The sequence below is a fragment of the Pleurodeles waltl genome, chromosome 6, assembly GCF_031143425.1.
Source record: "Pleurodeles waltl isolate 20211129_DDA chromosome 6, aPleWal1.hap1.20221129, whole genome shotgun sequence".
Lineage (NCBI taxonomy): Eukaryota > Metazoa > Chordata > Amphibia > Caudata > Salamandridae > Pleurodeles > Pleurodeles waltl.
The window spans coordinates 1,005,742,424-1,005,761,862 of NC_090445.1; the positions used below are offsets into that span (position 1 = coordinate 1,005,742,424).

The window sequence follows — 19,439 nt, forward strand, 5'->3', positions numbered from 1 at the left end:
TCCCATGAGCAGTGAACCACAGGGCACTAATCTGCACTTTCAGGGATTCCGAAGGTTTAGGGGTCCTGTAAACTGTTCCCTGGCAGGGAGACGTTCATGTAGGAAACTGTCTGAAGTCAGGGCAGCGACAGAGCCTTGAGTGTGAGGAGCCCGAGGGATGCCTGGGCCTCTCTGGCTAGGAGTGGATGCCAAAAGAACAACCATTTCCCCCGTCCTGTGAAGAGAAGACACTCGGATGTTCCCTGAGCGATGGCAGCTTACTTGGCAGAATCAACCTACACAATGAAAAAGTTGTACAGTTGATGGGAGCGCGCATCCAAGCGAATAGTGCACTAGGAAGAGCTCGGGGTTTGCAACTGTAACTGCTGGAGACTCCTGTGTAACGTATTTTATTGTAGACGACGTTAACTCACCTCATCTCAGATAACAGACAAAAAGCTTGCTGTTCAGTCAAGCGAATATTGCCTCCTGAAATGAAATGCAATGTGCACCAGGCCAGAAATCTGCTTTATTTTACTACAATTGAGGACACTGTTATTGCCGCTAAGTTGTTTAATCTTATTGATATTGTGAGTCAGCTTAACAAAAAATAGCTTGCCAAATCTCTTGCAAATGATTATGATTAATGTGGTAATTATGTTTGGTTGTGTTTGCAGTTGTCGTGATCTGGGTCGGACAGAAAAAGAACCGGGCACACATTTGAAAGACGCAGAGTGCGGTCAACCTATTCGTATAAGACCAGTCATTGTAGCGCCTTTTGTTGTCGCATTTGTAATTGCTGTAGTGTTTATCACTATTATTTGGGGTGAGTAACAATATTTGTACGTACTTCACTGATGGCAATTTAATCAGTGGTCTTATTTCCAAGCATATGTGAACATCAGTTCTCCGTAGCACATTGTACTTGTTCAACAAATGATATTATATTTCCTGTGCACTACGTATAAAATGTAGCAAATCAAATTCAACACACAGTAAGACTTAAACCTTTGCATATGTACATATTTAAAAATCTGATTGTACCTCTAATTAGGTAGTGAAACGAAAACGCGGTTTAGCAAAGAGTTAACCTATTGTTGTCTTGTTATATATTTAACAGAAGTAGTTACTGTGATCTTTATAACTACAGGGAGTGCAGAATTATTAGGCAAGTTGTATTTTTGAGGATTAATTTTATTATTGAACAACAACCATGTTCTCAATGAACCCAAAAAACTCATTAATATCAAAGCTGAATATATTTGGAAGTAGTTTTTAGTTTGTTTTTAGTTTTAGCTATGTTAGGGGGATATCTGTGTGTGCAGGTGACTATTACTGTGCATAATTATTAGGCAACTTAACAAAAAAATATATATACCCATTTCAATTATTTATTATTACCAGTGAAACCAATATAACATCTCAACATTCACAAATATACATTTCTGACATTCAAAAACAAAACAAAAACAAATCAGTGACCAATATAGCCACCTTTCTTTGCAAGGACACTCAAAAGCCTGCCATCCATGGATTCTGTCAGTGTTTTGATCTGTTCACCATCAACATTGCGTGCAGCAGCAACCACAGCCTCCCAGACACTGTTCAGAGAGGTGTACTGTTTTCCCTCCTTGTAAATCTCACATTTGATGATGGACCACAGGTTCTCAATGGGGTTCAGATCAGGTGAACAAGGAGGCCATGTCATTAGATTTCGTTCTTTTATACCCTTTCTTGCCAGCCATGCTGTGGAGTACTTGGACGCGTGTGATGGAGCATTGTCCTGCATGAAAATCATGTTTTTCTTGAAGGATGCAGACTTCTTCCTGTACCACTGCTTGAAGAAGGTGTCTTCCAGGAACTGGCAGTAGGACTGGGAGTTGAGCTTGACTCCATCCTCAACCCGAAAAGGCCCCACAAGCTCATCTTTGATGATACCAGCCCAAACCAGTACTCCACCTCCACCTTGCTGGCGTCTGAGTCGGACTGGAGCTCTCTGCCCTTTACCAATCCAGCCACGGGCCCATCCATCTGGCCCATCAAGACTCACTCTCATTTCATCAGTCCATAAAACCTTAGAAAAATCAGTCTTGAGATATTTCTTGGCCCAGTCTTGACGTTTCAGCTTGTGTGTCTTGTTCAGTGGTGGTCGTCTTTCAGCCTTTCTTACCTTGGCCATGTCTCTGAGTATTGCACACCTTGTGCTTTTGGGCACTCCAGTGATGTTGCAGCTCTGAAATATGGCCAAACTGGTGGCAAGTGGCATCGTGGCAGCTGCACGCTTGCCTTTTCTCTGTTCATGGGCAGTTATTTTGCGCCTTGGTTTTTCCACACGCTTCTTGCGACCCTGTTGACTATTTTGAATGTAAAGCTTGATTGTTCGATGATCACGCTTCATAAGCTTTGCAATTTTAAGAGTGCTGCATCCCTCTGCAAGATATCTCACTATTTTTGACTTTTCTGAGCCTGTCAAGTCCTTCTTTTGACCCATTTTGCCAAAGGAAAGGAAGTTGCCTAATAATTATGCACACCTGATATAGGGTGTTGATGTCATTAGACCACACCCCTTCTCATTACAGAGATGCACATCACCTAATATGCTTAATTGGTAGTAGGCTTTCGAGCCTATACAGCTTGGAGGAAGACAACATGCATAAAGAGGATGATGTGGTCAAAATACTCATTTGCCTAATAATTCTGCACTCCCTGTATTTACTAACATATGCTAAAGCACGGAGCGCAAAAAAGGAGGCAGGTAGAGGTACACTCAGTGGTATCAGTTTGAACTAAATTTCCATACGTGGGGGTAAAGGCAAGAAACCCTTCTGTCTTCCGTCCTTCACTGGGAGGTGATGAAGATGGCTTCCTGGAAGCAAAATAAATCACTCTCTTGTTGAAGCAGTAAGTCTGCATGTAATTGTTAAGGTAACACTGAAAAAACATGCTCTTATAGTAACTCAAATAGACTAAGAAACATGAGAGAGGTCTAATATTGTGCACTTCATAATGTCACCAATCAGCCGCTTACTGGGCCGACTCAAATTTTTTTATTAACGTGCATCGCACCAGGCAGTTTCCAGAGCCATTTATTTCTCAACTCAACATATGAAAGACGATTTAATTTAGCGTCGGGAGGAGTGGGAGCGCCACTGTAAGTGGATAGCCATTCATAATTATACCCATGACTAATGTTTTAATTTAGCAGCAATTTCTATTTGTTGAACATATTTAATAGTTGCACAACGCTCTTTTAATTGCTAATTTATTTTATTTTGTAGTTCATAATCAATTATTTTTAAGTTACTTTGTAATCCATAGGTATTTCTTGCATACGTTTCCGTTATTCCTAAATTGCACCTTATTATTTCGCTACTGTGTATTGTGTTGTCTTGTTTTCATATGTATTGCATAGTAATAAGATTGTTTTTACATCAGCTTGTGTTCATATTATGTGTTGTCCCCCCAAGAGTCGTTTTTGTCCCCTTTGTTGTGTGTACTTCCTTTGTCCAACATGATTGTATTCTTTGGGTACACATTTTTGGTGTATGCTGGTTTGCAAATATGGTTTAAGGTGTACAGGAATTAGAGCATCAGGGCTGTGAATTTTTATAGTTGTTTATCTGTTAACATTTGGATGCAGAGTGTAACAGGAAAACTAGTTGTCTGATATAACGATTAATAGCGAACAGAGTCCATATCCTTGAAGGGACCCACAGGTAATTATAAACATTGAGCTCTACTTTTAAAAACGAGGCAAACCATTGTGAAGTGAGTTCTGGCACTGCTTATAATGGCTCAATATGCGCCTAAGTAAAAGCTATGAAGAAAGAAAGGAGCAGTTATGCAGAGCTGAAAAGTGTATCATTAAAATTGGTGATTCTATGTCAGGACCGGAGGCTCAGATTATGCTTCTCTTTTTATGCTTTTAATAAAACAGCAGCCAATAAAAAAGCACTACAACAAAAAACTACAAATCCCATGAACCCACCATAGCACCATAACGACCATAGAGTCCAACCCTATAAAACCTTCCTGACAGGAAGACTCTTCCTCTTTCTTTGCTGCTCTGCAGCCAGTTAAGTGTATACTTCTTAGCACGATTATCTGCGTTGTTAAAATTGTTGATTTTGTTCTTTTATATGCGCGTCTCACACGTATTGTCAATTACGATTTTCTAACATTTATTTGTTTGTATATTTGAGGTTATTTCTGGTTTCATATTCACCGGCGGCTTGCCACCGCTTTGACTGGAGCGGTTCTTGCTGGGGAGCCTGGACTGCGCGGCCTTGCCGCACAGTCCTATATTTATCTCTGGGTCCGTGCCTCGGTGCGTGCGAGCCGGACGACGTGTCTTTCCCTCTTCTAAGGGATTTCCCGGCTCGCTCTCTTCATTGGCCTTCAGCACCCCTATACCCTTGTGTGTTCTGGAGGTCTGAACACCGTGGGCCTTCCATTGATTACGGGCCTTGTTCCTTGTGCTCCCCTTGAACGCCCTGCTGGTCTGAGGTTCTCCCAGGGTTGTAAAATTCTTAGAGGCTTTGCCTAGAGCTGTTGAGTGTTCCCTCCACTCTCTCCTCCCATTTCTGCTGCATTTGGGGTTATATTTTACAACTCCCCCTTGGACCCTCTTTGATCTTAGTGGTGTTCGGCATTTTATATCTATATATATGTTCGATGGCATGTGTAGCTGCAGATACACATGCTGTGCATTATCCTGCCATCTAGTGTTGGGCTCGGAGTGTTACAGGTTGTTTTTCTTTGAAGAAGTCTTTTTGGGTCACGAGACCGAGGTTCTCCTCCCTTTCGGCTCCATTGCGCATGGGTGTCGACTCCATCTTAGATTGTTTTCTTTCTGCCATCAGGTTCGGACGTGTTCCTCTTCGCTCCGTATTTCGAATCAGGAAAGTTAGCTAATTATCGAAAATTCAACTGTATTGTTCGCGCTCGGTACCGGATTAGTATTAGTATATTGACACCGATAGTAGAATCGCTCCGGCGGCCCTTCGGGGCTTCCACTCTTTAGCGGGGCCTGGTCGGCCCGACCGCATCCATCTTCGAAACTAATGGACCGGACCCCCTTCCGCTTCTGTCCGGAGTGCCACGCGAAGTATCCTTATACGGACCAACACTTGGTCTGTAATCTGTGTCTATCACCGGAACACAGGGAGGATACTTGCGAGGCCTGTTGGGCATTTCGATCGAAAAAAGACCCTACGCGATCGAAGAGCCAGAAGACTACAAATGGCGTCGACACCAAGAGAACAGATCGACGTCGAAGAGGAGGAAAAAATCTCCATACAAGGAACGGACTCAGAAGATTCCGAAAGTGAGCTACCGACGACAACGCAGAAAACTGTGAGTAAAACAGTCCCGTCCAAGACTCACTCCAAGATCGTAAAGGCCAAGGGGATGCCACCGCCAGCAGGCCATGGCTTAACCCATCGAAAACACGGTGACCAACCATCGGCACCGAAAAAAGGCCCCACAGCTGCTGAAGACATCCGACTCCGGTCGAGATTCAGGCTTCGAACGATCTCGGCACCGAGAGTTCGATACACTGAAGGTGAAAAGAGTTACCTCTGAACCGAAAAACACTCTTTCGAAACCTTCAGTACCGAAAAAAGCAGCCTCAGAGCCGAAATTAGGCTCTTACACGGAAGAGCAAGGACTTTCCAGCCAAATGCATGAACATAGATTTGAGCAGGAAATAAGTATGGGGGAACCAGACCATACCCAAAGGAGGCTGCATATCCAGAAAGAGACTGGAAAAATTCAAACTCTTCCTCCACTTAAACTCAAAAGAAAGCTGGCATTTCAGGAGTCAAAAATGCACCCAAGGGCTAAAGTGGCAAAAGACAAAACACCACCACCAAGGTTTTTGCCACAGCCTTCTCCACTACATTCACCACAGCTGTCCCCGGTAACAACACCCCCAATGCAGTCACCTACACATACGGGGATGACCCGAATGCATGGGACTTATATGATGCACCGGTCTCTGACAACAGTCCAGATTGTTACCCAGTAAAGCCGTCACCTCCAGAGGACAGTACTGCATACACACAGGTACTATCAAGGGCAGCTACATTCCACAATGTAGCAATGCATTCATAGCCAATAGAGGACGATTTACTATTTAACACCTTGGCATCCACCCACAGTTCCTACCAAAGTTTGCCAATGCTCCCAGGCATGCTCAAGCACGCAAAGCAGGTCTTCCAAGAACCAGTGAAAGGAAGGGCTATCATGCCTAGGGTGGAGAAAAAATACAAACCTCCCCCTACGGACCCTGTGTTTATAACACAGCAACTGACAGCAGATTCGGTGGTTGTGGGAGCAGCAAGGAAGAGGGCAAACTCTCAATCATCAGGAGACGCACCTCCGCCTGACAAAGAGAGTAGGGAGTTCGATGCTGCGGGCAAACGAGTGGCAGCACAGGCAGCCAATCAATGGTGTATCGCCAACTCGCAAGCTCTACTTGCTCGCTACGACAGGGCACACTGGGACGAGATGCAACACATTATACAGCACTTGCCCAAGGAACACCAGAAACGTGCCCAACAGGTTGTTGAAGAAGGACAAGCAATTTCCAACAACCAGATAAGGTCCGCATTGGACTCGGCAGACACAGCAGCACGGACAGTCAATACTGCGGTAACCATTCGCAGGCATGCATGGTTACAGAGCTCAGGATTTAAACTGGAAATCCAGCAAGCTGTGTTAAACATGCCTTTTAACCAGGAACAATTGTTTGGGCCGGAGGTGGACACGGCAATTGAGAAATTAAAGAAGGACACAGACACAGACAAAGCCATGGGCGCGCTCTACTCCCCACAAAGCAGAGGCACATTTAGAAAGCCACAATTTAGAGGGGGGTTTCATACACAAACACCAGAGCCTTCCACCTCACAAACCAGACCCACCTCATAAATTTCCCACCAGATGTGCCCCCAAGAGCACACAATATGTCCAAACAACACTTAGACCTGTTACAACTAGAAGTCCAGCATTGTTACAAAAACAAGCAATAGAATTAGTACCCAACCATCAAAAAGGAACAGGTGTTTACTCACTATATTTCCTAATTCCAAAGAAAGACAAAACATTGAGACCCATATTAGACCTCAGAATGCTGAATCTCTACATCAAATCAGAGCACTTCCACATGGTAACACTTCAAGACGTGATTTCCTTGCTCAAAAAACAGGACTACATGTCAACGTTAGATCTCAAGGATGCATATTTCCACATACCCATACATCCTTCGCACAGGATATACTTAAGGTTTGTAATCCACGGCGTGCATTATCAATTCAAGGTGTTACCGTTCGGGATAACAACAGCCCCAAGAGTATTCACAAAATGCCTTGCAGTAGTAGCCGCTCATATAAGGAGACAGCACATGCACGTATTCCCATACTTAGACGATTGGTTAATAAAAACCAGCACTCAGCAACAGTGTCTTCTACACACGCAATACGTTATAGAAACTCTACACAAACTAGGGTTTTCTATAAATTACCAAAAATCACATCTACAACCATCCCAGATACAACAATACTTGGGAGCAACACTCAACACACAAAAAGTGATTGCCACTCCAAGTCCGCAAAGGGTACAAGCGTTCCAAAATATAGCATTAAACATGCAGCCAAACCAAAACCACCAAGTGAGGTTTGTAATGAAACTCCTAGGCATGATGCCTTCATGCATAGCCATTGTCCCAAACGCAAGATTACACACGCGGCCCTTACAACAGTGCCTAGCAAAACAATGGACACAAGCACAGGGTCAACTCCAAGATCTAGTGTTCGTAGACCGCCAGACACACTTCTCGCTTCAATGGTGGAACCCTATAAATTTCAACCAAGGGCGGCCATTCCAAGAGCCAGTGCCTCAATACGTGATCACATCAGATGCTTCCATGATGGGGTGGGGAGCACACCTCAACCAGCACAGTATACAGGGACAATGGGAAAATCAACAAAAACAATTGCACAAAAATCATTTAGAACTGTTGGCAGTGTTTCTAGCATTGAAAGCATTTAAACCACTGATAGCCCACAAACACATTCTTGTCAAAACCGACAACATGACGACAATGTATTACCTCAACAAACAAGGAGGGACACACTCGTCACAACTGTGTCTCTTAGCACAGAAAATTTGGCATTGGGCAATTCACAATCACATTCGCCTAATAGCACAATACATCCCAGGCATTCAAAACCAGTTAGCCGACAATCTCAGTCGAGATCACCAACAAACACACGAATGGGAAATTCATCCCCAGATCCTACAATATAACTTTCTATGCTGGGGAACACCAAAAATAGACCTATTCGCAACAAAAGAAAACGCAAAATGCCAAAACTTCGCGTCCAGGTTCCCACACCCTCAGTCCAAGGGCAATGCGTTTTGGATCAGTTGGTCAGGGATATTTGCTTACGCTTTTCCCCCTCTCCCACTCATTCCTTATCTGGTAAACAAACTGAGTCAAAACAGACTCAAACTAATACTCATAGCACCAACTTGGGCTCGCCAACCGTGGTACACAACACTGCTGGACCTATCACTAGTACCTCACGTCAAATTACCAAACAGGCCAGATCTGTTAACTCAACCCAAACAGATCAGACACCCGAATCCAGCATCGCTCAATCTAGCAATCTGGCTCCTGAAGTCTTAGAATTTGGACACTTAGACCTTAAACAAGAATGTATGGAGGTCATTAAACAAGCTAGGAAACCTACTACAAGACATTGTTATGCAAACTACTGCCACAATAATCAAATACATGCTTCCGCAAAGAACATTGTAAGTTACTTATTACACTTACAAAAGTCTAAACTAGCATTCTCTTCTAATAAAATACATCTCACAGCAATATCTGCCTATCTGCAGATTACACATTCAACATCGCTTTTTAGAATCCCAGTTATCGAAGCATTTATGGAGGGATTAAAGAGAATCATACCCCCGAGAACACCACCAGTACCTTCGTGGAACCTTAATATTGTATTAACACGACTCATGGGACCACCATTTGAACCCATGCACTCTTGTGAAATGCAATACTTAACTTGGAAGGTAGCCTTCCTAATAGCTATCACATCTCTTAGAAGAGTAAGTGAGATACAAGCATTCACTATACAAGAACCCTTTATACAAATACATAAACATAAAGTGGTTCTCCGTACAAATCCCAAATTCTTACCAAAGGTTATATCACCATTCCACCTAAACCAAACAGTGGAACTCCCAGTCTTCTTTCCACAACCAGACTCAGTAGCCGAAAGAGCCTTACATACATTAGACATAAAAAAAGAGCTCTAATGTATTACATTGACAGAACAAATCAGTTTTGCAAAACAAAACAATTGTTTGTAGCCTTCCAAAAACCTCATGCAGGAAATCCTATATCCAAGCAAGGCCTTGCCAGATGGATAGTGAAATGTATTCAAACTTGCGATATTAAAGCAAAAAGAGATCTACCTATTACACCAAGAACACATTCCACTAGGAAAAAAGGCGCCACAATGGCTTTTCTAGGAAATATACCTATGACAGAAATTTGTAAGGCAGCCACATGGTCTACGCCTCATACATTCACAAAACATTACTGTGTAGATGTGTTAACAACACAACAAGCCACAGTAGGACAGGCTGTATTACGAACATTATTTCAAACAACTTCAACTCCTACAGGCTAAGCCACCGTTTCTTCGGGAGATTACTGCTTATTAGTCTATACACAGCATGTGTATCTGCAGCTACACATGCCACCAAACGGAAAATGTCACTTACCCAGTGTACATCTGTTCGTGGCATGAGACGCTGCAGATTCACATGCGCCCTCCCACCAGAAACGGAAAGGGGTCCGGTCCATTAGGCTTCGACGTCGTCTGTGGTCGGGCCGACCAGGCCCCGTCTGGGCGCGGAAGCCCCGAAGGACCACTGAAGCTGTGTCTCGTCGATGTAGATGCAAGATGTTTCCCGATCGCAAACAATACCGAGGCTTTTCGGTGAGTTTTAGCCTTTTCCCGATTCGAATAACAGAGCGAAGAGGAACACGTCTGAACCTGATGACGGAAAGAAAACAATCTAAGATGGAGTCAATGCCCATGCGCAATGGAGTCGAAAGGGAGGAGTCACTCGGTCCCGTGACTCGAAAAGACTTCTTCTAAGAAAAACAACTTGTAACACTCTGAGCCCAAAACTAGATGGCAGGAACAGTGCACAGCATGTGTATCTGCAGCTACACATGCCATCGAACATATATATGGAAAATGTCCCTTACCCAGTGTGCACCCTTGCCGGTGTGTTTTTACTCACTTACCTCCTATTTGGTCTTGATACTATCTGGGTATAATTATGGTCTTTCATTTATGTTTGTATGTTTTGCAACAAGCTTTGGTCATGTAATTATGCAGTATATATTCATCAACGTCGCACTTATGCTAAGAAGTTCTCTTTTGGCATTTTTCATCTTATTCTATATACCTATATATTTGTATTTTATGTTAACGTTACAGCCATGAAGAAGCCCTATATTGATGGGCGAAACGCGTTGGCTGTCGATCTTCTGTACATTATGATGCAATAAGACTGCTATATGGATATCAAGTATTGGAATTGATCTATAATAAAAGGAAGCTTTGCCTCATCTTCATCACTGGACTTTTGGACTGTGTGTTTACTATATCCAAATATCTGCTTTCTATGCGGTGCACCACCTTTTTGATTTAAATACAACAGGCAGTACTTAACATGCCATTCAATCAACAACAACTGTTTGGACCACAATTGGACACAGCCATCGAGAAAATGAAGGACACTGATACGGCCAAAGCCATGGGCGTACTCTACTCGTCCCAATATAGAGGGACATTCAGGAAACCGCAATATAGGGGGGGTTTCAGACAACAGCCTTCAGAAGCATCCACCTGTCAGACAAAACCCACCTACCAAGCCCAATATCAGAGAGGGGGGTTTCGCGGGTCCTTCAGGGGACGATTCCCAAGGTCAAGGAGAAACTTTCAGCCCACTAAGCAGGCCACTAATAACAAGCATTGACTTGCCCGTCAACCTCCCCCAACACACATCACCTGTGGGAGAAAGACTGAGATTTTACCACAAACATTGATCAGACATAACCACGGACACATGGGTCCTATCAATTATCCAACATGGTTACTGTATAGAATTCACACATTTTCCTCCAGATATTCCCCCAAGATCGCAAAAACTAACAGCGCAACATTTAGAAATGTTACAAACAGAGGTGCAGGCACTATTAACAAACCAAGCCATAGAACTAGTACCTCACCAACAAAAAGGAACAGAGGCTTATTCCCTATATTTCCTTATTCCCAAAAAGGACAAAACACTAAGACCAATTTTAGATCTCAGGACTCTCAACCTATTCATCAAATAAGAACACTTTCACATGGTCACACTACAAGATGTAGTCCCCTTACTAAAACAGGGAGAATACATGTGAACACTGGATTGAAAAGATGCGTATTTTCAAATACCCATCCATCCATCTCACAGAAAATACCTCAGGTTTGTCATACAGGGAAAACATTACCAATTCAAAGTATTACCCTTCGGGATAACAACAGCCCCCAGAGTATTTACAAAATGCCTCGCAGTAGTAGCGACCCACATAAGGAGACAACACATGCACGTATTCCCATATCTCGACGATTGGCTAATAAAAGCCAACACTCAACAGCAGTGTCAAAATCACACACAATACGTAATATATACCCTACACACACTAGGGTTCTCTATAAATAACCAAAAATCACACTTGCAACCATCCCAACTACAACAATACTTGGGAGCAACACTCAACATTGCCACTCCAAGCCCACAAAGGGTACAGTCATTCCAAACCATGGTTCCAAAGATACAACCAAATCAGCACTACACAGTCAGATTTGTCATGAAACTCCTAGGCATGATGGCATCATGCATCGCAATTGTCCCGCGCGGCTACACATGTGGCCCTTACAGCAGTGCCTTGCAAAACAATGGACGCAAGCACAGGGTCAACTCCTAGATCTAGTGTTGATAGACCCCCAAACACACTATTCGCTTCAATGGTGGAACCCTGTGAATTTAAACAGATGGCGGCCTTTTCAAGACCCTGTGCATCACGCCATTCTCACAACACATGCATCAATGATTGGGTGAGGAGCACACCTCAACAATCACAATATACAAGGACAATGGGACAGTCAACAGAAACAACTACACATAAATCATTTAGAGCTGCTGGCAGTCTTCCTAGCACTAAAAGCATTTCAACCTCTTCTAGCTCACAAAAACATTCTCGTCAAAACAGACAATATAACAACAATTTACTACCTAAACAAACAAGGAGGAACACACTCATCACAACTATGCCTCCTAGCACAAAAGATTTGGCATTGGGCAATTCACAACAACATTCGCCTAATAGCGCAATATATTCCAGGCATTCACAATCAATTAGCGGACAATCTCAGTCGAGATCACCAGCAAACTCACGAGTGGGAAATACATCCCCAGATACTACAAGAATACTTTCACTAGTGGGGGACACCAGACATAGATCTGTTCGCCACAAAACAAAACGCAAAATGCCAAAACTTCATGTCCAGGTACTCACACCCTCAGTCCAAGGGCAATGCTCTATGGATCAATTAGTCAGGGATATTTGCTTATGCTTTTCCCCCTATCCCACTCATTCCTTTTCTAGTCAACAAACTGAGTCAAAACAAACTCAAACTAATACTCATAGCACCAACGTGGGCATGCCAACCGTGGTACATCACACTGTTGGACCTCTCTGTAGTACCTCACATCAAACTCCCAAACAGACCAGATCTGTTAACACAACACAAACAACAGATCAGGCACCCCAATCAAGCAACGCTCAACCTAGCAATCTGGCTCCTGAAGTCTTAGAGTTTGGCTGTCTAAATCTTCCAAATGAGTGTATGGAAGTCATTAAACAGGCAAGAAAACCTACCACCAGGCATTGCTATGCTAATAAATTGAAAAGGTTTGTTTTCTGCTGCCATGCAAACAAAATCACACCATTAGATGCCTCCATACAAGACATTGTGGGTTATTTACTACACCTACAAAAAGCAAATCTCGCTTTTTCTTCCATCGAAATTCATCTCACTGCAATCTCTGCTTACTTGCAGATTAAACACACAAATCACTATTTAGAATACCAGTTATTAAATCTTTTATGGGAGGACTAAAAAGGATCATACTGCCAAGAACCCCCCCCCCCCCCCAGTACCCTTGTGGAACCTTAATATTGTACTTACACGACTCATGGGTCCACCTTTTGAACCCATGCATTCTTGTCAAATCCAATTCTTAACGTGGAAGGTAGCATTTCTAGTAGCCATCACTTCACTACGAAGAGTTAGTGAAATACAAGCGTTCACTATCGAAGAACCCTTTATACAAGTACACAAACATAAAATAGTTTTCCGCACATATCCAAAATGTCTGCCAAAAGTCATCTCACCGCTTCATTTAAACCAAACTGTGGAGCTCCCAGTCTTCTTCCCACAGCCAGACTCAGTAGCAGAAAGAGCACTGCACACATTAGACATAAAAAGAGCACTAATGTACTATATAGACAGAACAAAACCATTTCGGAAAACTGAGCAATTGTTCGTCGCTTTCCAAAAACCCCATGCTGGTAACCCTATATCCAAACACGGGCATAGCCAGATGGATAGTCAAATGCATACAAACTTGTTACCTAAAAGCTAAAAGAGAGCTACTCATTACACCAAAGGCACACTCCACTAGGAAGAAAGGAGCAACAATGGCCTTTCTAGGTAACATACCAATGACAGAGATTTGTAAGGCAGCCACCTGGTCTACACCTCATACGTTTACCAAACACTACTGTGTAGATGTGTTAGCAACACAACAAGCCACAGTAGTACAGGCTGTACTAAGAACATTATTTCAAACAACTTCAACTCCTACAGGCTGGCCACCGCTTTTGGTAGGATTACTGCTTTGTAGTCTATGCACAGCATGTGTATCTGCAGCTACACATGCCATCGAACGGAAAATGTCACTTACCCAGTGTACATCTGTTTGTGGCATGTTCCGCTGCAGATTCACATGCACCCTCCCACCTCCCCGGGAGCCTGTAGCCGTTTAAGTTGCAATTAGAAATTGTATATATGTAAATAAAGATTCCTTTAGCACAAACTATGTACATACATATCTATTCCATTGCATGGACATCTTTACTATTCTCATTCTACCACTCCTACCTCACCCTATGCGGGAAAACAATCTAAGATGGAGTCGATGCCCATGCGCAATGGAGCCGAAAGGGAGGAGTCACTCGGTCCCGTGACTCGAAAAGACTTCTTTGAAGAAAAACAACTTGTAACACTCCGAGCCTAACACTAGATGGCAGGAACAGTGCACAGCATGTGAATCTGCAGCGGAACATGCCACGAACAGATGTACACTGGGTAAGTGACATTTTCCTTATCCTACATTCTTTCATATATATATATATGTTCGATGGCATGTGTAGCTGCAGATACACATGCTGTGCATATCCCGCCATCTAGTTTTGGGCTCGGAGTGTTACAAGTTGTTTTTCTTCGAAGAAGTCTTTTCGAGTCACAAGATCGAGGGACTCCTCCCATTTCGGCTCCATTGCGCATGGGCGTCGACTCCATCTTAGATTGTTTTCTTTCCGCCATCGGGTTCGGACGTGTTCCTCTTCGCTCCATGTTTCGGTTCGGAAAGTTAGTTAAATCTCAGAAAATTTTACGGTATTGTTTGCGTTCGGTATCGGATTAGTTAACGCAGATCGACACCGAATTAAAGAAGAGCTCCGGTAGCCCTTTGGGGCTTCTATCCCCCGGCGGGGCCTTGTCGGCCCGACCGCGTGCGTCTTCAAGGCTCATGGAACGGACCCCATTCCGCTTCTGCCCCAAATGCCACAACAAGTATCCTTACACAGATCATTATCTGGTCTGTAATTTGTGTTTGTCCCCCGAACACAAAGAGGATACTTGCGAGGCCTTTCGGGCATTTCGGTCGAAGAAAACGCTACGGGACCGGAGAGCACGAAGGCTTCAAATGGCATTGGCGCCGTCAGGACACCATGACGTCGAAGAAGAGGAGACTTTCTCCATTGCTGACTCGGACGAGCCCGAAACGGAGCAGACGCCGAAAACCGTGAGTAAACCAGCCCCGGCCAAAACTCACGCCAAAATCATGAAGGCCCAGGGGACGCCACCGCCGGCAGGCCATGGCTTAACCCGTAAAATCGGTGACCATACATCGGCACCGAAAAAAGGCACACACGTGTCGAAGTCATCCGACTCCGGTCGAGATCCCGGCACAGAGTATACTCGACACCGAGAACCTGGCTCCGACCAAACTCGACATCGAGATACCGGCTCCGAGCTAAGTCGGCACCGAGAGATCGGCACCCCGAAACCGAAAAAAGTGGCTTTGGAGCCGAAAAAGACTGTAGAAAAAGTTTTGGTACCGAAACACCCAGCTTCGGAGCCGAAAACAAGCTCCTACTCCGAAGAACAAGGCCTTTCAGCACAACTACAAGGCCATAAATTTGGACAAGAGCTAGAAGCGGGGGAGCCAGATTATACACAAAGAAGGCTCCATATTCAAAAGGAAACAGGGTAAATAAGAACTCTCCCTCCTATAAGGATGAAAAGGAAACTTGCTTTCCAAGACACAGAAAAACAACCAAAAGCAAAAGTGGCAAAAGCAGTAACTCCACCTTGCTCTTTGCCACAACCATCACCACACCACTCACCGCAACTGTCACCAATTGCAACCCCCCCATGATGCAATCTCCAACGCACACAGGGATGAGCCAGGATGACCCAGATGCATGGGATCTATATGATGCGCCAGTATCAGACAATAGTCCAGACTGCTACCCAGCAAGGCCATCACCACCTGAAGACAGTACTGCCTACACGCAAGTGGTGTCCAGAGCAGCGGCTTTTCACAATGTGGCACTGCACGCTGAACCCATTGAGGATGACTTTTTATTGAATACTTTGTTGTCGACACACAGTCAGTACCAAAGTCTTCCAATGTTACCAGGGATGTTGAAACACGCGAAACAAGTATTTCAAGAGCCCGTCAAAGGCAGAGCCATCACACCTAGGGTGGAGAAAAAGTACAAGCCTCCCCTATAGACCCTGTGTACATCACGCAACAACTGACACCTGACTCAGTAGTAGTAGGCGCAGCACGTAAAAGGGCTAATTCACACACCTCTGGAGATGCACCACCACCCGACAAAGAAAGTCGAAAGTTTGATGCAACGGGGAAAAGAGTTGCAGCACAAGCGGCCAATCAATGGCGCATTGCCAATTCCCAGGCTTTATTGTCAAGATATGACAGAGCTCATTGGGATGAAATGCAACACTTTATAGAACATCTGCCCAAGGAGTTCCAAAAGCGTGCACAACAAGTGGTGGAAGAGGGCCAAAGTATCTCGAACAACCAGATACGATCGGCAATGGACGCAGCGGACACACCCTCAAGAACTGTGAATACAGCGGTCACTATTCGGAGACACGCATGGTTATGCACCTCGGGGTTTAAGCCAGAGATCCAACAGGCTATGCTTAATATGCCTTTTAATGGACAGCAGCTGTTTGGGCCGGAGGTGGACACAGCTATAGAGAAGCTGAAGAAGGACACTGATACGGCCAAGGCCATGGGCGCGCTGTACTCCCCACAGAGCAGAGGCACATTTAGGAAGACACAATTTAGAGGGGGTTTCGGGCCCAAAGCACAGAACCCTCAACCTCACAAACCAGACCCACATACCAGGGCCAGTATCAAAGAGGAGGGTTTCGAGGACAATACAGAGGTGGACAGTTCCCTAAAACTAGAGGAAAGTTCCAAAGCACCAAAGACCCCTCAAACTAAACAGTGACTTCAGTGTCACAAATCCCCAACACATAACACCAGTGGGGGGGGAGACTCACAGATTATTACCAAAATTGGTAGGAAATAACAACAGACTTGTGGGTCCTAGCCATTATCCAACATGGTTATTGCATAGAATTCCTACAATCACCACCAAATGTGCCTCCAAGAACACACAACATGTCCAAACAGCACTTGGATCTATTACAACTAGAAGTCCAAGCGTTGTTACAAAAAGACACAATAGAAAGGAACAGGTGTTTATTCCCTGTATTTTCTAATACCCAAAAAGGACAAAACTCTGAGACCCATCTTAGATCTCAGAACACTAAATCTTTACATCAAATCAGATCACTTTCACATGGTGACACTTCAAGACGTAATCCGCTCAAACAACAAGACTACATGTCAACATTAGATCTCAAGGATGCGTACTTCCATATACCCATACATCCTTCACACACGAAATACTTAAGGTTTGTAATCCAAGGAGTACATTACCAACTCAAAGTGTTACCATTCGGGATAACAACAGCACCAAGGGTATTTACAAAATGCCTTGCAGTAGTAGCAGCACATATCAGAAAACAGCACATACACGAATTCCCGTATCTAGACGATTGGTTAATAAAAACCAACACTCAAAAACAGTGTCTTCAACACACAAAATACGTCATAGAAACCCTTCACAAACTAGGGTTCTCAATAAACTACCTAAAATCACACTTACAACTGTGTCAAATACAACAATACTTAGGAGCGACAATCAACACAAAAAAGGGATTGCCACTCCAAGTCCACAAAGGGTACAAGCATTTCAAAACGTTATACAAAGCATGCACCCAAGCCAACAATATCAAGTAAAATTAGTGATGAAACTTCTAGGCATGATGTCTTCATGCATAGCCATTGTCCCAAACGCAAGATTACACATGCAGCCCTTACAACAGTGCCTAGCGACACAATGGACACAAGCACAGGGTCAACTTCAGGATCTAGTGTTGATAGACCGCCAAACAAACACCTCGCTTCAATGGTGAAATCATATAAATTTAAACCAAGGGCGGCCCTTCCAAGACCCAGTGCCTCAATACGTGATCACAACAGATGCTTCCATGGTAGGGTGGGGAGCACACCTCAACCAATACAGCATCAAGGGACAATGGGACACTCAGCAAAAACAACTTCATATAAATCACCTAGAACTACTAGCAGTGTTTCTAGCATTAAAAGCATTTCAACCACTAATAGCCCTCAAACACATTCTTGTCAAAACAGACAATATGCCAACGATGTATTACCTAAACAAACAGGGAGGGACACACTCATCACAGTTGTGTCTCTTAGCACAAAAGATTTGGCATTGGGCGATTCACAATCACATTCGCCTAATAGCACAATACATACTAGGAATTCAGAACCAGTTAGCCGACAATCTCAGTTGAGATCACCAACAGATCCACAAATGGGAAATTCATCCCCAGATACTACAGACCTACTTCCAAAACTGGGGAACACCGCAAATAGACCTATTCGCAACAAAAGAAAACGCAAAATGCCAAAACTTCGCATCCAGGTACCCACACCCTCACTCCAAGGGCAATGCGTTATGGATGAGTTGGTCAGGGATATTTGCTTACGCTTTTCCCCCTCTCCCACTTCTTCCGTATCTAGTAAACAAATTGAGTCAAAACAAACTCAAACTAATACTAGTAGCACCAACTTGGGCACGCCAACCATGGTATACAACACTACTAGATCTGTCAGTGGTGCCTCATATCAAGCTACCAAACAGACCAGATCTGTTAACTCAACACAGACAACAGATCAGACACCCGAATCCAGCATCGCTCAATCTTGCGATCTGGCTCCTGAAGTCTTAGAATTTGGACATCTAGACCTTACACAAGAATGTATGGAGGTCATCAAACAGGCTAGGAAACCTACCACAAGACATTGCTACGCAAATAAATGGAACCTCCTTCTAGATCCGTTGGGGTCTCCTCACCCCTTGATCCTGTCAGGTCAGTTGTCTTTTTTAGCCTGGCGTCTTTCAGGCAAAACTGGAACCTCCCAGGCCTTTCGAACGAAGCTCAGGAATTCATCAATCAATCCTGGGCCCCCAACACTCACAAACGTTGTACCTCCGCTTGGAGGCGATGGTGTGCAAGTGTTCTTCACGGGGTTCAGATCCCTTTAATGTGGATTGTACTTTGATCCTGAATTTTCTGGCTTCTTTAGCCGCTTCCGGGATGACATATAATTCCATTAACAATTTTCGTTCAGCCATTTCTGCCGGTCATGTCTTTATTGAGGGTAGACCTGTGGGCCAGTTACCCGTGGTTTGTAAACGTATTCAAATCATTAGGATGTTGAATCCCCCTCTCCCCAAGTATTCAGAGCTCTGGGATGTTAACATTATTCTTCGGTTTCTAGACTCTTGGCCTTCTAATAAATACCTCTCCAGAAAGCAACTCTCTGCTAAACTT

General features: G+C 43.9%; 1 protein-coding gene across 8 annotated transcripts in view; it reads left to right on the forward strand.

Annotated features, from left to right (window-relative positions):
• Positions 1–19,439, forward strand: part of TNFRSF14 (TNF receptor superfamily member 14) — a 465,083-nt gene that overhangs the window by 390,048 nt on the left and 55,596 nt on the right. For all 8 annotated transcript variants that reach the window (XR_011204948.1, XM_069239916.1, XM_069239910.1 and 5 more), the window contains one exon: positions 657–805. Coding sequence is in view for 7 of the 8 variants with exons in the window: in XM_069239916.1 (XP_069096017.1) it covers positions 657–805 (149 nt within the window). In the remaining variant the exon portion in view is untranslated. The remainder of the gene's footprint in view (positions 1–656; positions 806–19,439) is intronic.